The sequence below is a fragment of the Polistes fuscatus genome, unplaced genomic scaffold (assembly GCF_010416935.1).
Source record: "Polistes fuscatus isolate 324 unplaced genomic scaffold, CU_Pfus_HIC Scaffold19, whole genome shotgun sequence".
In the NCBI taxonomy this organism is placed as follows: domain Eukaryota; kingdom Metazoa; phylum Arthropoda; class Insecta; order Hymenoptera; family Vespidae; genus Polistes; species Polistes fuscatus.
In genome coordinates this window covers 3,577,180-3,601,957 of record NW_025113095.1, presented here as the reverse complement: position 1 = coordinate 3,601,957, position 24,778 = coordinate 3,577,180, and the positions used below count along the sequence as shown (strand labels likewise).

At 31.9% G+C, this 24,778-nt stretch overlaps 1 protein-coding gene across 1 annotated transcript; it reads right to left on the bottom strand.

Moving 5' to 3' along the window:
• Positions 1-10,057: 10,057 nt before the first annotated feature.
• LOC122515909 (Down syndrome cell adhesion molecule-like protein Dscam2) lies at positions 10,058-24,224 on the bottom strand. Its single transcript, XM_043633405.1, has 4 exons — positions 24,122-24,224; positions 20,003-20,347; positions 10,127-10,288; positions 10,058-10,062 (listed from the first exon to the last, which is right to left on the bottom strand). Exons 1-4 carry the CDS (start codon positions 24,222-24,224, stop codon positions 10,058-10,060), a joined length of 615 nt encoding a protein of 204 aa, XP_043489340.1.
• Positions 24,225-24,778: the final 554 nt, after the last annotated feature.

Below are 24,778 nucleotides of genomic sequence, written 5' to 3'. Positions count from 1 at the left end.
AAAGAGAGAGAGCGAGAAATAGAAAGAGAGAGAGAGAGAGAGAGAAAGAGAGACAGAAAGAGAAAGAGGGAGAGAGCGAGTGAGAGAGAGAGAGAGAGAAATAGTAAATAGTAAATATCGTACATACATGTATATGTAATATATGAATATTATACATGTATGTATGTATATGTGAAACACGTTTAGCAAGCGTGACGATCGTTCGTTCGACATCAGCCACGTTTCGACAATCAAACAAATTTTACTCTGCAGAGAAACGGTCAGGTACTGCAATATGTATTTTATTTATACAACGTTACGTGCATATATATATATATATACCACGTGAGAGAGAAAGAGATAGATAAATGATGAATCGTCAAAGAGAAAGAGAGAGAAAGATTTGAATCAATACGCTTGATATTATTGCTCATCCTTTAATGAATTATTATTATTAATATTATTATTATTATTATTTTGATTATGACTATTATAAATATCGTATAGGAACGGATATATGAATATTCATTGAAAAGAAATTGAACTCTCTTGGCATGCCGATGAGAAAATCGATCATACTCATCGATGAAAACAAATCTTTTGATCTCGTAAAAAGCCTATGGTGTGTTTTTCTAAAAAAATAGAAAAAAAGATATACGGGAGGATAGGGGGTGGGGTTGAGAGAATGGACGAGTATCAGGAAGAAAGTATCATAGGAATTTTTTTTTTTTTTTTCGAAACAGAAGTTTTCTCCCCTCCTTCTCATTTTCCCCATTCCCAATTCCCATCCTATTATCAATCGAGATAGGGGAAACGGTTCAACGTTCAATTAATTTTCACACGTTTTCAATACGATCAAGCAACGAACGAAACCGTCTTTGCAACATTTCATCCATTAAAAGCATCCTCTCTCTCTCTCTCTCTCTGCACCCCCCTCATCCCCCCCCCCCTATCGGTTGATCAAGTTGGATGGATTCAATCGGCGAGAATTAAGCGCTACTATTTAGTTGATTAATATTTTTTTAAATATATATATTTATTTTTTATATGTTTATTTCTCTCTATTTTTTTTTTTTTTTTATATTAATTAGTATTTCATCGAACAAATTGATTAAACGAGGATTAATTTATTAAAACGTGGTAGGTGGAAATGATTATTTCTTTTTTTTTTTTTATATCGATTCGTATTTGAAATTGATTTTGTTGTTTGAGAGATTCTTTTTTGTTTGTGTGTATAAGTTTAACGTAACTTTCTCGGTTGTCGAAAATTCACCGTTAGACTGATTGTTTTTCACCTATCAAGGTAGATTAAATTTCTTTGATTGATTTACGTTAATATATGTAACTTTTCGAAGGAATAACTATTAATAATAAACGATTATATGATTATTTTATGTTCCGTGTGTTTTGCATTTGTTTGAACATATTCATAAACACGTACGTCAATATAAATTTGATTAAAAAATTTACTCATCATTAGTACTGGATTTAAAATATTGATTAAAAATGTTTTTAAAGAAATAAGAAATTAACCAATCCGATAAACAGCAAAACAAAATTAAATTAAATACTGGAGTCAATCCGCGTGATTTAACGATCGGAAGGAATAAAAAAAAAGAAAAAAAAAATAGAAACGAGAAGAAGGAAGAAGGAAGGAAGAAGAAGAAGAAGAAGAAGACGAAGAAGTAGAAAAGAAAAAAGGAAAAATCTATCTTCGTGTGGTTGGAAATATTAAAATGACGATTCCTATGGGATTTAACTTCCATCTCTCTCTCTCTCTCTTTCTCTCTCTCTCACTCTCTTTCTCTTTCTTTCTATCTCCAAGGAAAACTCGAAGTCTGTTGCATGATTTACGTGTAGGACTCGTGCCATTACACGAATGTATGTATTTGAAGCTCAATTTATTCGTTTCGGGAATAAGTTTAACTCTCGGCAGTGTCGTTTTCATCTCAGTTCTCGAGTTTTTCGCGATACACATACAGATTCTCGGTTTTAAAGGGAAAAAACTTACATTTTAGATCCCACGTGCATCGTTTTCTTTACCAACGCGCACACATACATATATTTATACACAGATAGATAGATCTGAGAAAGTTGTGTTTCCTTAATAAATCAATCGAGTTTTTGGTTACGAAACCTTTCCTTCAGCCAACTCTTATCGATATTCCCCCTTTACGTTCTTCTACCTTCCGACTTATCAGATTTGATAACTTTTCAAATTTCCAAGTCACCTACCTAACACACATACATACATATACACACGGATCTCCATAAATATATGAGCAAGAATTGAAATGACGTTATTACATGAAATATCGAGCAAACAAATGATTATATTACATCGTGAAAAGTTGTTGGTCCGAGTTGGTCGTAAAGGAAGGCGTTGGAAGTCTGTTCAAGTGTCTAACTTGGGATTCAACTCTCTGATCTTTCATTTTCTCTCTCTCTCTCTCTGTCTCTTTCTGTCTCTGTTTCCTTCCAAAGGCCTATCTATACAGTGTCCACAAGTTAGAGTTTGTCCAAGCAAAAGTTCCTGAACTTCGACGTTGCTTTGAGTGAAAACAGCCCGGAGCTGTTATCGTTGCAGTATCGTTCTACTATCGTCCGGGCTTATATTTCATGTATATATGGTCCCAGTGTCACGTACTGCTTTCCTTTTGGCTTACACTTGGAAAATCTGGATCAAGCAAATTTTTACTTTTCTTCCTTCTTTTCCTAAAGGTATTATGTTTTATTTATACGTATATATGTATGAGGGGTGACCCTTTATATATCCGACGACGCTTGGCAAAATGAAAAAAAAGTTTTTCGATGGATTCACTACTCCAATTCAATCCGTAAATAAAATAATAAAATAATAAAAAGAAAAACAAAAAGTCAATTGTTCTTGTAATATTGAAAATAAAATTAAATAATTTTTCTTTTGACAAAAATCTTTAATTAAAATTATAATATATATATATATATGAGCCGTTTATTTTGAAAGTGGCCTAATTCCATATAACCTTAAATTGAGATATTTAAAGGTTTGCGTTTCAATGCGATTAAAAATATACGTAAAGAATAACAATGAGTTATGTTGCTTGAGTGTATCTAAAGGTGTTCAATTTACAGTTCCTATTAAAATAATGGCAATTATTAAGCGAATAATATGCGTTTTCTTACCAAGAATGGAGTTAGGCCACTTTCAAAATTAACAACCAGATTCGTTATCAAATTTGAAGGAACCGAAATCCATTCAACATAATTTAAGATGCTTCAAATTGCGAAAAAAACAATACTTATTTTATTTTACATATCTTTATAACACTTTAAAAACATAAATTATGCGATTCAAAATATTTTTTACAAACATAAATTACAAAAGAATTTTCTACTCATCTACATTTTGTGTATGTGAAAGGGATTTAAAGAAATCATGATGTTCCGGTGGTATATATCGTAATAAGTCAATTATGTCCTTGAATTTTGCGGTTGTAATTTGTCTTATATTTTTATACAGTGGTGTCAATACAATATTTTCGAACTTTCTTGGTCTACCCCGACGTGGTATTAAATTCAGGACTTTCAAATTTTCGTTCTCATTCATTGATGTCTTATAGAAAATCTTATTCATTTTTGACAAAACGCATCCAACATATTTTTAACCAGTTTATTAGTTCTCCGTTAGAATTCTTGACCCTTTTAAAAATTGCGTCTTCTAATAATTTTGTTCATACAAAATCTTCTTGTCTCATTTCATGTACAATAAAGTTATTACCTTTCCGACACTTTTTGATAATATTGTAATACTCTCGGGGGACAAACAGTAAATTATTTTTTTTTTAATGCCATTTCTACCACACCAAAATCTCTACTCCTAATGGAGTTAGGCCACTTTCAAAATAAACGGCTCATATATATATACTTGTTCGGTAATTTAGTCTCACTTGGAAAATCTGGATCAAGCAAATTTTGAGTTTTCTTCCTTCTTTCCCTAAAGGTATTATGTTTTATTTATACGCATATATGTATAAGGAATGCCCCTTTATATATTTGACGTTTGGCAAGAAGAAAAAAGTTTCGACAGATTCACTACTCCAATTCAATCCGTAAATAAAATAATAAAATAATAAAATAATAAAAGGAAATAAAATTAAAAAAGAAAGACAGTCAATTGTTCTTGTAATATTGAAAATAAAATTAAATAATTTTTCTTTTGACAAAAAACTTTAATTAAAACTATTATAAACTAATTTAACATATTCATTGATAGATAACACGTGCTATTAATTATTATCATTACTTTTGTTTTTATTGAAAGTCAATTGATCTTATAATCTCGAAAATAAAACTAAATATTTTTTCTTTTGCCAAAAAATTTTAATTAAAACTATTATAAACTAATTTAACATATTTCATTGATAGATAATACGTGCAATTAATTATTATCATAACTTTTGTTTTATTGAAAGTCAATTGATCCTATAATCTCGAAAATAAAATTAAATAATTTTTCTTTTGCAAAAAACTTTAATTAAAACTATTATAAACTAATTTAACATATTTCATTTATAGATAATACGTGCTATTAATTAATATCATTACTTTTGTTTTTATTGAAAGTCAATTGATCCTATAATCTCGAAAAAAAAACTAAATAATTTTTCTTTTACCAAAAAACTTTAATTAAAACTATTATAAATATATATGTTCGGTAATTTAGCCTTTTTTCGGGAAACCAACACAGCAAAACAATCGGGAAAGTCGTAAAACTGGTGTACAAAGAGCGATATACCTTTGCTCGTAGGTAGACCATTTCAGAAACTATCGGGAGTTTCCGAGTTAAACAAGAGTGACACGTTAGTGCGAGTGTAACCGAGAGAGAGAGAGAGAGAGAAAGAGAGAGACAACTGGGTGTGAGTTGGTTAAAGAGAAAGAGAAAGAGAACAACAGAAACTGAAAGAGAAAGATAGAGACAGATACACAGAAAAGAGAGAGAGTGAGAGAGATAGAAATGAAGAGATGGACCAACGTAGAAGGTTGCCAGAGAAGTGTGTAACAGTTCCAGTTAGAAAGAGAAAGAGAGATAGAGAGAGAGAGAGAGAGAGAGAGAGAGAGAGAGAGAGAAACAATATATACATATATATACTAGAAACAGTATTGTGTGTACTTGTAGATAGTACAAGAGCATTGGAATGAGACGAGAATAGTTTGGAGTCTCGGTAGACGAACGATGCCTAAACCCAACCGAATTTACATTGTGGCTGAAGCTTTCCTGTTTGAATTGTATACCAGGACCCTAGTATAGCTAGCTAGCTAGCTAGCTAGCATCTGACTAAACTCTTCTTTGGATTTCTACCGAATCATTTCGTTCGAATGATTTTACACGCACCCCCGAACATATGAACAACTTCATTAGTTATTTACAAACGTAAGAACGTTTATATAATAGAATTGATTTGTTTTCAATTTAATTGTCGAATCTTTTAAGGGGTTATACGCAGTTGCGAGGCTCGAAAAAGACGTATTTTCATGAATTTTTTCTAGAAACAGTTTTTATTTCTCAAACAAAAGTGATGGTAATTGAAATAGAGCCAACTTTTGAGAATACAATAGCGCGTCGATTATGTAAAAATATTAATCTGCACCGCTTCTGTAGATGATTTCCTGAACGTCCTCTAAAAAAAGATGTTTGGCGGTGATCTTCATTTTGGCGGTTTGGATTATTGAAATTAAAAAATATGGTGGATTCTTTTAAAGGATAGATTAATGCAGGTATTAAAACCAAGGAATAATACAAATTTTGATTTTTGACAAAATGGCGTCTATTTGAAAAAAAGTTGTTGTTTTTGACTAAAATTTTCGCTCTAAATTGTTACAAAAAAATTAGTAATAAATTTTTTAAAAATTATTCCTTTTACTTAATACCTGAGGAATATATCTAAGAAGATTGTGTAAAAATTCGAAACCGATCGGTTAAGCCGTTTTTGAAAAATCGAGATCACCGACTTTGAAAATACCGTTTTGAGAAAAACGCGTTTAAAGTTTCAAAGAGACGTTTACGCATAGTTAAAAATTTTTGTTTGCAGCTTACATGAAGTGAAGAATATTTGTCGGATCGATTTGAAATTTTCAGAGAATATACTTAAATATATGTACATTCCGAAAATGAAAAAGAAAAAAAAATCGATTTTTTAAAAATACTAACTGCGTATAACCCCTTAAATCGTAGAATTTGAATTGAATTTAACGATAAAAGTTTTTTTTAAATCTTTTTTCTCGCAGTAATGTGTCGTGTTAAAAGTTTTACGTGACGAAAGAATCGAAATTTTTGTTCTTTTTTTTTTTTTACGTTTCATTTGATATTTCTATCAACGTAACTAAAAGGATTTCATTTTTACACGATTGAATTACGGAAAAACGTTGTCGTTTAAAATAACAACGGGGGTGGGGGGGGGAAAGAAGTGAAAAGACAAATTTTCTATATACTTTTAAGTAGGAAAAAACTTCGTTGACATTACTTATTATCGCATTGTACTTTCCAATTCGATTCCTTTTAATTACTTTCTTCTTCTTCTTCTTCTTCTTCTTCGATTTTCTTTCCTTTCGGAAAAAAAAAGCATCTCGATTATCGTTCAAAACCATATCGAAGAATGGAACGAACTTTTCGATATTCGTAGCTTTCTAAAGGGTAGAGAAGTGTAGGTGGGGGGGAGTGGGGTGGGGGTTAGGTGGAGTAAGTACACTTAAACAAAGTTCGAGAAAACTTTTCATCGTAACTCGGTGGCGTATCATCGACGAAACTCGCAAAAAAAAAAAAAAGCAAAATCGTTTCTTTTATTTCTTTCTTTAAAAATAGAACAAAAAAATCCTCTCAACCTAATAAAAAAAAAAAAAGAAAGAAAGAAGGGAGGAAGGAAAGAAAGGAAGAAAAATGAAAAGGGGGGTGTAGTGGGGGGAGAAAAAAATAAAAGGGTGAATTAATTGGATATTTTAATTCGAATGAAAACGTTTAAAAACCTTCTAATCGTTTAATAATGATAATAATAATCATCGAAACGTTCGTTGCACAACTCTAAGTTGCAATGAGACGATTAATCGTAGGATTAAATCAAGCACTAGGAATCCTTAGTTCCGTTGCCAGTGCGACCCTGAAGGAATTATGCGAACGGGCCAAGTCTTCTCTCTCTCTCTCTCTCTCTCTTACTCTCTATTTCTCTCTCTCTCTCTCTCTCTTACTAGCTCTTATTTGGTCCCGCTTGGGAAATTCAATCTTGCGATTGAAGAGGAAACGGAAGCGAGTTAAATAGAACAGAGAGTGACTGAGTAAGTGAGTGAGAGAGAGAGAGAGAGAGAGAGAGAGAGAGAGAGTTCTTCTCTAAATGGAAAACGAATTACTTGGAAAACTTTGGACGTTTGCGGATCAGCTGTGTGCAATTGTGCGCATGAATCTCTCCGACGAAGAAAAAAGTAAAGAAAAAAAATAATACAAGAAATAAAAGTAAAGAAGAAGAAGAAGAAGAAGAAGATGATGATAAAGAGGGAATGATAGGATAAAGGGTGGGAACGGGGGGGGGGGGATTTTGGTTTATAAAATGTTAGTAGACAAAACTCGGTGTCGTTTATTCGTACATAGTTCAACTTACGATTATGAGAATAGTTAGGGAATAAGAAAACTGACTGGAAGTGTAGTTGTGTTCTCTTACTTGTTTCCTATATTTTTTTTTTTCGTTGTATTACATTATTATATCTCTTTGTGTATGTGTGTGTGTGTGTGTATGAATGTATATTTTGTTTTCTTTTTCTTTTTATATTTTCCACGATGATGCCCTTTTTCCGATGCCATTTTCCTTTCCTTATCGGAAAAGGAAAATTGAAGATTCGTTCGTGCTCTTTTCCTATGACTTCGCGAACTTGAAAGTTTTCAACGGTTTATCGATATCGAAAAAGGAACATCGAGAAATAAATATATATATATATATATTTATACGCTGGGACGTGATCTTTAAACTTAAAAACGAGTTCTGCCTAAACTTTTAAACATTCCCCGACTATTATATTTTTTTTATTATTTTTTCTTTTTATTTTTATCTTCCAGATAAACTTTTTGTGTATGTTTATTTTTCTTTTTTTTCTAAAAATAGAAGAAAGAATTTCCGTATAATGCAAATAATACGTTAAGTGTTTTCACACATTGACAGGATACCGAAACGAATACCTTATCGTTTGAATTGATAAAAATTGATAAAAATTGATAAATCGTATTTACGCGTTGATACCTCTCTCTCTCTCTTTCTCTCTCTCTGTACATCAAAGTCGTAATTATCGCGAGAGAACAAATTTTCGTGGCAATTCGGTGCTTCGCAATACGACCCTTTGAATTTTATTCCTTTTTTTTTTCTTCTTTTTCTTTATTTTATTTCGAACGTTCCAGAGATTCGTTAAAAAGTTAAACCTCAGTGTGTGCGCGAGTAGATGCGCGGCACGTACCCATTGTGGTTTGTTTTACTTTTTTCTTTTCGTTTTGCGGTACACAATAATCGCGAGAACACGACGAGACTTTCTCTCTCTCTCTCTCTCTCGTTCCATCATTCTTGCTTTAGTGGAAAGCTTAGAGTGACGGGAGCTTTTCGTAATAATGTCTGTGCGTATACACGCTGAGAGATATTCCAATCGTCCCCCTTAGACTCTAATTAACTGGGATATTGACAAGAACGACTATATATGCACACACACACACACACACCCACATATATATATGTCTTCCTACGAAGAGCTTACCTACGCTCATATATTTTTCGTCATCCCTTTTTTTACCACCCTCCTTCCCGACCCTTTCGACTGAAACAACGAAGCTCTGTTCAAACGATAGGGAACAAAATCTACGTAAAAATTGCTTCGATCTTTATCGACTTTCTCTCCCTTTTTTTGTGTCCTTTTTTTATCTCTCCATTCCTATATCTATGTAGGAATGTGTGTGTGTGTTGTGTGTGCATCAATACGTCGTTTGTCGAAAGATTAATGATGTTTTTGTTTGACAATAGGGCCGAGTTTTATCCGACAAAAATTGACCGTCTCGCTAAATGACTAAATGTTTTTTCTATTAGAATTCAATTTACTCGAGTTTAGAACATTAAAGCGGGTTGATTGATTTTATCTACGTTATTTATAATTAATCTGATTATTTAAAGAGAAATAAATTACGCCTGTTGATAGGCAATATTGTATATTTCATCGTTGTAGTATAAAGCTGAAGAAAGGGTTGCCTATCGTCAGGGGGAGAAATATTTTTTCTAAAATATAAACTGTTGCATACGATCAGGCGTTAGAATGCACGAGAAAGGGTTGCCTATCGTCAGGGGGAGAAATATTTTTCTAAAATATAAACTGTTGCATACGATCAGGCGTTAGAATGCACGAGAAAGGGTTGCCTATCGTCAGGGGGAGAAATATTTTTCTAAAATATCAACTGTTGCATACGATCAGGCGTTTTATACAAATTGTAAGAAAGGATTGCTTATTTTGATGGTTTGAATATTTGATTAAAGTACGAAGTATTGCGTAAGATTAGGCGTATTAGATGGGAATGAAATAAGATGATAAGAGAATTTCAATTTCTTCGAATGGTGATATCAGTCATGTCTGATTATACCTTGCGTATGCAAGTTTTTAACCGAGATGGCTAGGATTCGACAGTAAATCGGATGAGATCGAAGAAAACTTGACAGGTGTCGTTCGGTGAAGAAGATAAAAAATGATGCTGGTAAAAGCCACTCGATGTATGTATATATATATATATAATATATCCAATAGTTAGATGATTGACGTGCAACCGCGTGTCAACTTGCTTGACTTGAGCTAGAAAATGGCTTTGAAATTGTCAGATTATCTGCTAAGTAAGTAAGTTTATTGTGAAATAAAATTGTTCTTGGCCATAAATATGTAATACGTGGTCGTAATTTTAAATAATAACAAATATTTGCATCGTTCAAATAATTATATAAAATATTTAATAGTTTAAATGAACAAGAAAAAAAAAACAAAAATTTACTTGATTTCATTTATTGAAATATAAATTTACGAATTTATTAATCGATCAATCTAAATGATTGCGTTGAAATAACAAATAAATGACGATATTTCGTTAAAATGGATAAACTCTTACCGCTTTCGTGAGTTGGATAGATGTTGAAAGCCGAATCCTGGACCCATGAAGTGACTTGCACGTAATCCTTCGCAAAGGATGGTATTTCACACCTAAGGACACCCGTGTTACCGGGCAAGACAAAGGTGTCCCGTACTTGAACTTCGTACTTTTGCCGGACCACTGGAAAAAAAGATAGAAGAAAAAGAAGGAATAAGATAAAAGTTGTGTACGCTCGTTTTCGAGTAGTATAGGTGTAAGGGAGACTAAGAATATAAAAAAAAAATAAGAGAGAAAAAATAAAAGACGAGATAGTAAAAAGAAACTGAACTTTCGTCGACGACAAAACCAGTTGCGAGATAAAAAAAAAGAAAGAAAGAAAACAAGGGTGAGGATAACAAAAAAAAAATAAAAAAATAAAAAAGAAGGAAGGAACGAAATCGAAAAGAAGTTGAAGAAGAAGAAGAAGAAGAAGAAGAAGTTGGGTTGTACCGCAATTAGTGGATAAAAAAAAAAGGAATAAAAAGAAAAGAAAAAGAAAAGAAAAGAAGGAAAGAAATGAAAATGACTTGGAAAAGCTTTCACCCGCGAAGTTAACGCTCTCGTCTCGGATTCTTTATTTCAATTTATATTTTTGAAATGAATTCCGAGTACATAGTATATTAAAATAGTTTCAGGATAAACTTCCAAATTTATTTCAATACCTTTTATTAAGACATCCTAATTGTTTCGAATTATTTCCTTCTTCTAAAGATAAATTTACAAAATAATCTAATCAAAATTTGTTTTATATATTTAATAATCTAAGAGAATATTTTCCCTGATAAAAATAATATAAACCAAACAACGAGTCTCCTAAACGTTTCTTTAACAATCAATAATCAATTCCAGTAACAATAATTTGTTAGTTTATTTGTTTTTACTGTAATATAGGTGTCGTTAATTAAATCCAAAGTAATATTCGCAGAAGTCTTATTAAAATCCATTACCCCTCCCCACAGATTTCGGTGTTTAATATTTTTTCGTTATAACTTTACCATTTTTTTTTTCTTTTTTTTTATATGTATAAAAGTAACACAGTGAAAGCTTTTCAGACCGTCTGGCGTTTGTACTTTTGGTAATTAGTGCTTTCCCTCCCCCTCCCCCCCCTCTCTCTCTCTCTCATTTTCACTCCTGTAAGTTCTTCTTCTTTCAATGTGGATAGAAATTCTCATACACTCACGCACACACACTCACATATACGTAGAATATCTTGGTAACGTCTACTCAGCGAGAGAATTTGCCTCGATTGCACGACTCGCTAAACGCGATAAGTGATTCTTGCCGAGAGCCGTCACGATTGTTAACCACACTGGAAAACGAAAGTATCTCACCGGCTCGTTTATTCAACCCCACAACGTGGGCTACGAGTTTCCACGTTTTAAAGAGATATGCACGCTCGAGTTACGCGTTTCCCTACGTGACACGTACACGTATACACCCACGAACACACGACACATACACACATGCACGAAAACCCGTAAGCGCAATTATTTCTGTCTGAATTTCGTATCGATTTCCTTTTTAAAGTATTTTCTCGTTCGTTCCTTTTCTATTCGTGTTTTTTTTTCATTTTTTATTTTTCTTTTATTACTACTACTACCCACTCCTGATAATTCATTGGTGATTTAAGATTTAACAAAAATAATATTATATTATATTAACGTAATCTTTTAGAATTAAAATTTACGCATAAGTATTTTTAATCGATTTACGTGTATGCGTGTAAGTATTCGTGCGGGGAGCGTGTGCGTTGAAATTTATCGAATATTTTCTTTCATTTTATGATTCCGATCGAAACATTTCGTAATCGAACGTTCGATCAATTTTCAATAAATAATATCAAATATAAATATATTTTATTTATGTATAATAAAATATATATATATATTAAAGTATATAATAATAAAAAGTATATTAAAAAAAATATATATATTTTTTATTACATGTACATGTACATTACATTTTTATACATGTATAATGTAAAAAATTTATTTGACGTATGATTCCGATCAAAACATTTCGTAATCGAACGTTCGATCAATTTTCAATAAATAATATCAAATATAAATATATTTTATTTATGTATAATAAAATATATATATATATATTAAAGTATATAATAATAAAAAGTATATTAAAAATATATTTTTATTTATAAATAATATAAAATTTATTTGACGTATTTGATATTAAAAATAAATTTATCAAACGTGTCATTTATTTAGTTCGTTAAAGATTTCGATAGATTGTTTGAAAGATAAATAAACACACAAATGTCATAGAAATAAATAGAGTAATATTTTGAAGAATAACAATCCTATGATTACTTTATTAATACAAGTCATCCACCGAAGTTACGTGATAGGTGGGATCGACGAAAATCGCATAACATAAATCGAATTCGCTTAAGTCGGATTACAACTTTGCATCTCGCAATAACTATCGATCCACGTGTATATATGTGTGTATGTTATCATACACGCACTCACACAATTAACTAACTCGAAAATCTTTCATATTCTCGTTTAACTGTCGCTCAACTGATCACACACATACACACACACATACGTATAGAGTTTTTTAATACTCTTTCATACTCTCTCGTATTCCTACATGCATAGTTTGTATTAGTCCAGTCAACGCGGGCCTTTTCCTCCATGTCTCAGGAAAGAGGGTAAGAACTTGATATAAGGGTAAATAGACGACGCTGAATCGAATAGTGCTAATTTTTTTGCGGTAAGAAGTGCCGTTTTTGAGTAAAAGGGTAAAAAAGGATAAAAATTGGTAAAAAATGGCTTTATCTTAGAATCTAGGCATTTAATCGAAAAAAGTTTCAAACAAAAGTTGTAGAGAATTAAAATATACATAAAAAATGTTCTATGAGTTATCTTCGTATTTTCAAAAATAAGCGAATAGAATTGGATTGAAGATGGGAAAATAATTGTAAGAGTGGGGAAGCAAGTCCCGCCTCTCAGTCGGCTTTTACACGCGAGCGGGCTAGTGTGCGTGCGAGCGTCCGTGTGCACTAATACACAAACGAAGGATCTTCGGCAATATTCGGGACTCTCGGTCTTGAATGAAAGTGCGAGTGAGAGAACAAACCAATACTTCTCTCTTTTTATTTATCATGCGATAACGAGTATTATTGTCCTTGGCCATCGATTGTTGAGCGTTCTGATATTTCTCTTTTTATATTTTTTCTTTCGGTAGCGAGAATTTTACGTCTTGGCCATCGAGCGTCGAGCGTTTTGTATACGAGTGCGAGTGAGAAAGAAAACCGATATTTCTCTCTTTCTATTTTTTCTTTCGGTAGCGAGAATTTTTCGTTTTGGCCATCGTGCGTCGAGCGTTTTGTATATCTATATATATCGGCGTATAAGCGCGGCATTTTTAAATCGAATCTTGATGCTTATGGCACGCCGTTTCTTTCTTTATTGTCAAAAATAATGAACCTTGAGTAAAAAAAAATAATTCATTTTAACAGAAACTATTATTATTTAGTTGAGAGTAAAAATAATGAATTAATTTTGTGTCTCGCCATTAAATTAATTAGAATAATTAATTGATATAAATTCTTTGCCTCACAAAAATTTATTTGTATATCAAATTGAATACGTATTCTCTTTTAAGACGAAATTTAAAATTTAAATATTTTTCCTATTAAATTATGTATTTTATAAAATTTTAAATTACTGACTTTTTGTCTCGTAAAAATTTATTAGTGTATCAAATTAAATACATATTTGAAAAAGAAGAATTTTATATCCACACATAAAATTAATTCAAGATATATATGAAAGGATATTCTAAAAACGTGGAATTATTTTTTGTCTATACATAATTTTAATTCATTTTTATTATTATAAGAAAACAGTAATGCATTCTGATTCATCTTCGAAGTCTTAAGAATTGTACGAAAAAAATTGAGCAATTATCAATGGTGCGTTAGCGTAAGTAGTAACGTCTTCGCTTCTCGCGCTGGGTATTAACGTTCGATTCTTCGTGGGGGAATTATTTTTTTATAAGTTTTTCTATCCTTAACAAGGAGACGATCAGTGAGTCTCACCTCAGATTTTTTAAATTTTGCACTAATTATATAAATTTATTAAGAAATCAACATTATTACGCGAGTAATAAAATTACCAATTATAAATAAAATAATATCCAATAAATAACAAAAATTAATTTTTAACGTGCCGAAACGATACATTTTTTAGGATGATATTTACAGGATGAATTTGTAATTTAAGTAATAAACTTCGTTTATTTGTGCAGATGTAAAAAAATTATTGCTTTAATTTTTTGATATAATTAGAAATTAGGAAATGTAAAAATAATTTATATAACCTAAGATAGAAAAACTTATAAAAAAAATAATTCCCCCACGAAGAATCGAACGTTAATACCCAGCGCGAGAAGCGAAGACGTTACTACTTACGCTAACGCACCAATTGATAATTGCTCAATTTTTTTCGTACAATTCTTAAGACTTCGAAGATGAATCAGAATGCATTACTGTTTTCTTATAAATAATAAAAATGAATTAAAATTATGTATAGACAAAAAATAAATTCCACGTTTTTAGAATATCCTTTCATATATATCTTGAATTAATTTTATGTGTGGATATAAAATTCTTCTTTTTCAAATATGTATTTAATTTGATACACTAATAAATTTTTACGAGACAAAAAGTCAGTAATTTAAAATTTTATAAAATACATAATTTAATAGGAAAAATATTTAAATTTTAAATTTCGTCTTAAGAGAATACGTATTCAATTTGATATACAAATAAATTTTTGTGAGGCAAAGAATTTATATCAATTAATTATTCTAATTAATTTATGGCGAGACACAAAATTAATTCATTTTTTACTCTCAACTAAATAATAATAGTTTCTGTTAAAATGAATTATTTTTTTTTTACTCAAGGTTCATTATTTTTGACAATAAGAAAGAAACGGCGTGCCATAAGCATCAAGATTCGATTTAAAAATGCCGCGCTTATACGCCGATATATAGATATACAAAACGCTCGACGCACGATGGCCAAAACGAAAATTCTCGCTACCGAAAGAAAAAATAGAAAGAGAGAAATATCGGTTTTCTTTCTCACTCGCACTCGTATACAAAACGCTCGACGCTCGATGGCCAAGACGTAAAATTCTCGCTACCGAAAGAAAAAATATAAAAAGAGAAATATCAGAACGCTCAACAATCGATGGCCAAGGACAATAATACTCGTTATCGCATGATAAATAAAAAGAGAGAATATTGGTTTGTTCTCTCACTCGCACTTTCATTCAAGACCGAGAGTCCCGAAGATTGCCGAAGATCCTTCGTTTGTGTATTAGTGCACACGGACGCTCGCACGCACACTAGCCCGCTCGCGTGTAAAAGCCGACTGAGAGGCGGGACTTGCTTCCCCACTCTTACAATTATTTTCCCATCTTCAATCCAATTCTATTCGCTTATTTTTGAAAATACGAAGATAACTCATAGAACATTTTTATGTATATTTAATTCTCTACAACTTTTGTTTGAAACTTTTTTCGATTAAATGCCTAGATTCTAAGATAAAGCCATTTTTTACCAATTTTTATCCTTTTTTACCCTTTACTCAAAAACGGCACTTCTTACCGCAAAAAATTAGCACCATTCGATTCAGCGTCGTCTATTTACCCTTATATCAAGTTCTTACCCTCTTTCCTGAGACATGGAGGAAAAGGCCCGCGTTGACGGACTATATTAGGTATTTGAACATGAAACGTCCGATTATTTACTTTACTTTCTGTCAGAAAACGAACATTTCATATTTAACGATCTAATATATTAGTTCTATTAATTAAAATGTTTATACGGTTAAAATATAAAATCAAGAATCTCGTTACAATTCCGATGTTCGCATAAATCAAAAGTATTATTGTAAACACTACGTTTGTTTCAAATTTTTACACCTAATAAATATGAATAAATTAATCTACGTAATGTAAAACTAAAGTTTATAACCGATTTAATAAAAAACAAAACAAAAAAAAAACAAAAAGTAACAAATAAAATAACATTGTTAAATAAATAAAAGAACAAAGAAAGTTTCAGAGAGTGTTTTCATCTATTTTTCCTAGCTACGTATCATTTCTTCTTCTACTTTTTTTACTACCTTTTATTTTTCATCAATTCTGTGCTTTCGAGGGTAGAAATATCCTTATGTACATATATGTACACGTGTATGTGTGTGTTAAACACGAATCAATTAATCTACGTAATGTGAAAATAAAATATGTAACCGATTTAACGGATGAAAAATAAAAAGAAAAGTAACGAATAAAATAACTTTGTTAAATAAATAAAAGAACAAAGAAAGTTTCAGAGCTTTCGAGGGTAGAAATATCCTTATGTACATATATGTACACGTGTGTGTGTGTTAAACACGAATCAATTAATCTACGTAATGTGAAAATAAAATATGTAATCGATTTAACAGATGAAAAATAAAAAGAAAAGTAACGAATAAAATAACTTTGTTAAATAAATATAATAAAAGAACAAAGAAAGTTTCAGAGAGTGTTTTCATCTATTTTTCTTTGCTACGTATCATTTCTTCTTCTACTTCTTTTTATTTTTCATCACTCCTGTGCTTTCGAGCGTAGAAATATCCTTATGTACATATATGTACACGTGTATGAGTATGTGTGTGTGTGTACATAAGTTTGGCAATGGAAGCAAAGCCGCGAATCTTGATCTTTGCAGTGAGTACCGGTTGTTGGCCATAAGCGAGCATTAGTTTAGGACCATCCATCTAATATGAAGCTTTGAAAAAAGTACATTCACGAGAGAGAAATAAATGTTAGTGGCTCGGTAAGCTAACGATCCTTCTCCTACCCTTCTCCTACTCTTCCCCAACCCCTTTCCATTCCATTCCCATCCCTTTACTTTCCTTTCCAACCTCACACCCTCCATCATACCCGTTTACTATTACTTTCTCATATCTTTTATCGAGGAAGTCACCACTTTAGTACGTCATTTAAAAACGAATACTCTTACATCAATTAGATTTATGGATGATAAACGATTTTTCTTCATTCCAAATATTCTTACATGGGAAATGATCGATAATAATATAATGGATAACGTTTCCTCTTCGATTTTTACGATATTCACTTTTATAAAAGTCATTCATTTAATTTTACGATTTTTTGAAGTTATACTTGTGACACTTTCTTTCATTCTTTTTTTGAAGTTATACTTCTTTTGGCGCGTGTTGGAAAATGTAATGGGGAGTGATTCTGTTCCGAGCGTCTGGACAAAAACGACCGAGTTTGTCGGTATTTACGACGCGCGGGCAAAGCGATTTCAAGTATACGGCGTGAAGTTGTCTTCTTTTCTTCTTCCCCCTTTTTTTCTCAAGTGGGTCACCCATCCAGTACTAATCGTACTCAGCGCCGCTTTACTTAAATGATCGAAGCGAGAACTAATGCTGTAACCGCGCCATGACCAGTGACGCGTCAAGTAATTCAATAGATCTCTCTTATATTAGTTGTGGACTGATATCTAATTTTGATTTTCTTTTTCTTTTTTATTCTTTCTATATATATATATAATAATAAATTATTTTACTTTTTAAGTTATTTTTTTCTTTGAAGTTTTTTTTTTAAGTAATTTTTGAGGTTAGTGAGGTTATATACGTTTTAGTACGGCAAAGAAGTATAACTTCTTACGTGCGTACATAAGTACACACCAGTTTTTTCTTTTTTATTTCTTTCTTATATAATATATATAATAATAATTATTATTTTTCTTTGAAGCTTTTTGTTGAAGTTATTTTTGAGGTTAGTGAGGTTATGTTCGTTTTGGTACGGCAAAGAAAGTAACTTCTCTACGTGCGTCATAAGTACACACACCAGTTTTTTTTATTCTTTCTTATCTATATATATAATAATAATTATTTTTTTCTTTGAAGTTTTTTTTTGAAGTTATTTTTGAGGTTAGTGAGGTTATGTTCGTTTTGGTACGGCAAAGAAGTATAACTTCTTACGTGCGTACATAAGTACACACACCAGTTTTTTTTTATTCTTTCTTATATAATATATATAATAATAATTATTTTTTTTCTTTGAAGTTTTTTTTTAAGTTATTTTTGAGGTTATTGAGGTTATATTCGTTTTGGTACGGCAAAGAAGTATAACTTCTTACGTGCGTACATAAGTACACACACCAGTTTTTTTTTTTTTAATCTTTCTCTCTTTTTCTTTTTCTTTTATTTATTTTTAGATATACTTTGAGACGTTTATATCGTTGATCCTTTACGAGTATGCTGCTACTGCTGCTGCTACTGTGGATAGCTAGATAATAAATAGCTAAGCTAATCTTCTAGAAAGCATAGTCCTGTAACTTCTATCTTTTCACAAGATCATCCTCAAGATTGAGATTTCAATGCTCACGTAATATAACTTTGCCCCGGACTAACAAGTTTTATCTTTGGATAATGGTCTTTTGAAACATAATAAGAAGAAACAAAAATTATATCAGGGTATACAAATTTTGATAATAAATAATTATAAGAATGATTTTTTTCTATCTTTTGCGAATTATGCGAATTTATACGCAAGAGTAAGTCGATGCATTTCATTATTTTTTTCATCAATTTTGAATGTATTAGTTTGAACTAAACATTTACAATGTGTACAAGATTTTATTTATACATGTAAATATTAAATTGTGTGTTTAAAAAATAATAAATAGAAAGGAAACACATAAATTGAACTAATTATTAAATATTATTGTCTGACGTATAATAATTAATTTAGTTAATTATTTATTCTCATTAAAAATCATGCAAATTTATACGTAAAGATAAACTGAGATAGGTTTATTGTTTTTATATATCAATCAGCGTATGAATAAATTAAGATGAGATAATAAATAATGAAATGAAATTTCTAGTATTGCATCAACACGAAAAAAAGTTATGAAATTATAATCAGAAAATAAATCTACTTTTCCGTATACAACAGAGAGATCTCAATCGATATTTGAAAAGATGTTATCTACCATTCTATTGGTAGATACACTTAGCTATAAAATCTTTTCGAAGAGTGATTTATCGTTCATGTCCAAAGAGAAATTAATTAACGTCTCTCTTCATACACTTTTTTTCAATCTGATATGCCCATTAATCGAACTTATCGTTCCTAGTTCACGTTACTCGTGAGTTCGAAAAGAAAGAAATAAAGAAAGAAAGAAAGATAGAAAGAAAGAGGAAGAAAATTGTTGAAAGATGAAAGAGAAAACGCAATCGTTTGGAAAGTGTGTGCGAAAGAGATAAATTGTTGTATACTGGGTGAATCATTTAAATCACGTTTCTATATATCTTTGATATTTTTGAATCATATAAACCAAATTGATTAAACAAAAGTTTTAATATTTCAATTGATATACATATATAATCATTTTTTTAGCTCAATATATAATTATATTAAAATGAAAGAAAAATTTATTTTACCATTACCCTCTTGTTCTTTTAAATACCATAAAACTTTGTGATAATAAGAATAATAATTATAAATTATAGAAAATAAATATATAAATTATGACTATCTTAAAAGAATTTGATCTATTATTCGATCCAGTAACGAAATTCTAAAATTATTATTATTATTATTTGGATGAAATTAAACAAAATGATGAATACAGTTCAGTAGAATAAAATGATTTACATTTATATATATAATTTCCTAAAAATATAATCACACATGAATTATATGGAGATAAATATAAAGCATAAAATGGTTCACCCGGTATGTTAGAAAGACACACAAGAAATATATATATCTATAAAAATCGCACACTCACCGGCCTTTACCGTAATTTCACGGCCGAGTACTCTGCCGACGCTGTTGGAGGCTTGACATCTGTAAATTGCTGCGTGTACGTCGTGTCTGTAACTCTCTGCACCAAACGGTAGGAAATACATGGAACCATTGACCAGCATCTCACGGATGTGTGGTACAGGTAAAACGGGTGAGCCATCGCCCATCAACCAATCGATTCTAGGCGATGGACTGCCGTGTGCTGAACAGTGGATCATCGCACCGGTGTCGTTTGAAAATTCAACCGCTGAACGTGGTTCCGAAACCAAAACTGGTCCCTGACTGTCCAGCACCACTCCTCGTCCTGAAACATTAATATTATTATCCCCTTTAATTTTACCTTAACTTCTGATTTTCAACATTTCATTTTCAATTTTTTTTGTTCAGTTACAAATTTGATTTTGTATGTTGAAATAAGTTAGTTTAATCTTTTGGTTTATTTATTGTTGTACTGATCATCACTTTAATCACGATCTATGGTGGCCAGGTATATTTCCAATCGAATTTATTTCTATATATATATATGTAGGATTCGTGAAAAAATTGGGCCGTTGGAATTGACTGACCGGGATTCGAACCCTGGATCTTCCGCTTTCCGGGCGACTGACTGCTCTTTAACCAATTGAGCTATCCCGGGTCCACCGTCCAATCTCCTCACGAATGCCTATTTAAGTGTTTGGCTTGGAGACGTTCGCATCCCACATATATATATAATAATAATTCAAGATATCTTCGAGATGGTTCAATTGTGTCATATTATTTTATTTTGAAAAGGTTACAGGTGTTAATAGAACGATCACGTAAAAGTAATAACGACCAAATCGATCTTCCTCGATCACCGTTGTTCAGCTAGCTTTTATTGAATTCTCAATGCCACCGTGGAATACGGAATTTATCCGTCAAAAGAAAATGGTTCCTTAGTTTTTTTTTTCTTTTCTTTTTATCTTCTTTTTCTTCTTCTTTTTTATTTTCTTTTTTTTTGTTCTCGCGGACACTCGACAGGCCATCGTTCATATAAAAAGCCATTATCGTGTAAAGAAAGTAGGGAAATATATTCGAGGAAAAGATGAGAGATGAAAATAAGATGAGACGATCTTTTTTCTCTCTCTCTCTCTCTCTCTCTATCTTTCTTTTTCGTTTTTCGTTTTTTTTCTCTCTTTTTACAAATCCATCTTATTCCGCACGCATCAGACTCGAGAGTACTTAACTTACATGTCCTTTATTTCCGCCCTCTTTACATCTTCAACATTCCACTCGTCCGGTTTTACCTCTAAGAAGACGCGTTACTTCTTGAATCTTGAGATAGGAAAAGAGATAAATAGATAGAAAGGTGGATGGAAGGATAGTTAGAAAAAGATGGGAATAATGTAATCGAGGTTGCTCTTTCTAAAGGAAAAGTTTTCAACAAGTGAAATTAATCGATCTCACTTGGACATGTAATATCATTCGTACGAATCATTTTTTAAACTAACCGATACGTTCTTTAACAAATTCATAATTGTTTCATCGATCTATCGAGAGATTAAACAAACTTTATTTTTAAGATAAATTAAATCCCTTCTACGAATCCGAGTTTAACTTTTCATTCACGTACGAATAAATTCTTATTATTTTTTAATATAATTTTCTTACGTTTCAATATATATTTAATAATATATTATATAATTATTATATATATATATATATATATATAACTGTTATACTTTTATTTATTTATTATTTATTATTTATTTATTATTTACTATTTTCTTTTTACATTTATCTACTTACTGTGCGTTACTACTAATATAATGATAAGTTTAATAATAATTACATAATTTTAATTTTTGTTTTGTTTTATCTATACATTATATTGTACTTTACTGTAATTAATGGCCTTTAGGGAGCCTAGGCTCTAGGGTCAATAAAATATTATTAAATAAATAAATAAAAATATATATATATATAATATAATGGTGTCTATGTATAATATAATAAGTAGTCTAAGTCATATATTTTTTGTTTAGAGATATTTAAAGGATTACATTTGAACATTAAATGAATTCTATATAATATTGAAATAACAAACACTATCTAACGGTGTTCATTTTTAACAATATCGTGAAAATTACATTGAATTCATTCAATTTAAAATAATGTCGTGTGAACTAATAAACTAATTTTTTTTTTCATTTTGACTTAGACCACTTTCATAATTATGGGCACAAATAATATTTGCAAGGAACGAATTAACATAAAGTTTGTACCTTTTACCATAACAGTACGATCAGCAGCATTTATCAACTCTTATCTTTCCTCACTTATCTTTCTCTCTCTCTCTCTCTCTCTTTTTCTTTCTCACTTTTACAGTCTATTTCTCTGATCCTCTTTATCTGCCTCAATCGAGAAAATCTGATAGAGGATCACCATCTTGCAGCTGATGCCAGCAGTACCAAACCATTGTCTCAACTATTCCAACCTTCTTGTTTTCTACCAATCGAGAAAGTAGGACTACCTCGAAAAATACATTCTCAACAAATCTACACATACACAACAACCCCACACACACATAACGTTTTCCTAAAAATAAAAGAAGAAGAAGAAGATAAGAGAATGAAAACAAAATGATTGAGTTATGCATAAAAAAAAAAGCAGTTTGATAATACGCATAAAATCTTGTTAAAAAGTAGATACGTCTCTATTGGTCTATCAGGATTCCTATGGATATTAGTATACATATATCGTATTTATATACTTAAATATACGCGTGTGTTTCTGTTTTAGTGTATGGGAATGGGCTTTGTACGTTCCATCGAGCACCTGCGGTCCTGGTTTACAACTATGTGCATGCACCAACCAACCAGCCAACCAACCAACCAACCATACAACCAACCAACCAACCAACCAACCCTCTCTCTATCCATCTCGTATTATCACGAATCTCCATCCCCCTTTTTCTACCCTCTTCCCATCCCCTCTCTCTCTCTCTCTCTCTCTCTCGTATGAGTCTCTCAAATTCCAGCTCTCTGCGACTGATATCAGTTAGCGTGTACAGTACGAGCAAGCGATTTCCACGAGGCTGGTATTAAACGTGCTACGAGGAAGAAAAATGGTTGGATTAATCACGCTATTCGAGCAGGGTGGGTGGGAGAAGTGGAAGGGGAAGGGGGAAGGGGTGAGAAGGGCGGACGATTGGGGATAGGATTTTATGGGGAGGAGGAATCGAGAGGGTGGCTTGTACATTCTGCGAACGATTTCAACGGATATCCCTTTTTCGTTTGAGCATCATATTTTCTTGTTTTTTTATTTCTTTTTTTTTGATAGTCAGTTAGACACTCGACACGAGATTTTATTATTATTTTTGTTTTCTTTGTTGTTGTTGTTGTTTTGGATCAACATTAGTAAAAATATTATATAATTATATTAAAGAAATGATATTCAATATTTGTAGAATTTATATTAAAGAAAGAGGGTAAAATTTAAAATTTTCATAAAGATATTGCACAACGAGAAAATTTATTTATTTTCGTATTAAACGAATAGAAGAGAAAATAGAAAGAAAAAAATAAAACGAATTAGTAGTTATTGAAAAAAAAAAAAATCGTGAGATCTCGTATTAAAATTGAAAGTTTAATACAAACATTATGGTAAAACTTTAGAACCTTCCAATATAAGATAGATAAGATATAAAGAGTATTAGAGAGTAAAATGTTCGTAAAAGTCGATTCTAGTTGCGTCGACTAGAACGGAAATTACTGTTCCCATGGTGGACCGTCCAATGTCATTGTCCTGAAATACTACGAGCTCGATCTCCGTTCGCACGAATGCATCTCGTTCGTAGAAGGATCGTTCGAGAAGAGCTTATCTCGACAGGACACATAAACGTCGATCGAGAACAACTCATTCTCTTTCTCTCTCACTCTCTCTCTCTTTCTCTCTCACGCACTCCTTCTCTCGTTTCCTGAGAATATCCAAAACTGGCACTCGCGCGTAGCTGCAGTGAACAATTTCACCGAGCATATCAACGTTTTATCGTTCTGCACATGTTTCCCTCGCTTCCAACACATTTGAAACCACCCCTATACAACCCTCCCTCCCTCCCCCCTCTTTCACGCACACATACTTGGTTTCCTGCTAGGTGGCATGGAACGTAGATCTTGTACACTGGTATGTGCTATGGGGGTAGAAGGGGGGTGGCTGGTTTCAGTATTATGCATCGACGCCATTTATGTTACACTTACACGTACGACACAACTACATCTTCGTTCCTATCTCTCCTTTCCCCTCTCTACCATCCTCTCTCTCTCTCTCTCTCTCTCACAGTTACTTTTGCAGTTGATGCACCCTAGCAGTGGTACGTGTCCGGCTATCGGACACGTTGAGAACCATCCCTTCTGTGTACACGCACTAGGTGCACGTGTGTATACGCTTTACGCGTACTATGTGTTCGTACGCATTACATGTGACTGCATTGACTATGTAAACGATTCTGCTGCTGCAGCAGCACCAGCACCACCAGTTGTAGGTGCAGTTGCAGTTGCCGTTGCTGTTACTGTTGCTGCTATTGCAGTTAGTTGTTGGGTGGTGCTACTGGTACCATTCCTGCTGCTACTGCTACTGCATCTGTCTCTCTCACTCTCTCTCTCTCTCTCTTTCTCTATCTATCTCTCATGCTTTCACACGTTTGCTAGCTTTATCTCTCGCTCACTCTTACTGGCTTTCCCAGAGCAAGCCTGTATTTTCGCGCTGTAGCTCGCGTTCCTGATTAATTACAGAGTGC

Excerpts from the sequence above, each read along its gene's own strand:
- LOC122515909 (XM_043633405.1), bottom strand. The coding sequence starts at position 24,224 with ATGGCGTCGATGCATAATACTGAAACCAGCCACCCCCCTTCTACCCCC. Across the intron at positions 20,348-24,121 it reads GCCACCTAGCAGGAAACCAA|GGGATAATAATATTAATGTT; the intron begins GTATGTGTGCGT and ends GTAAAATTAAAG. Across the intron at positions 10,289-20,002 it reads TGAAATTACGGTAAAGGCCG|TGGTCCGGCAAAAGTACGAA; the intron begins GTGAGTGTGCGA and ends CTTTTTTTCCAG.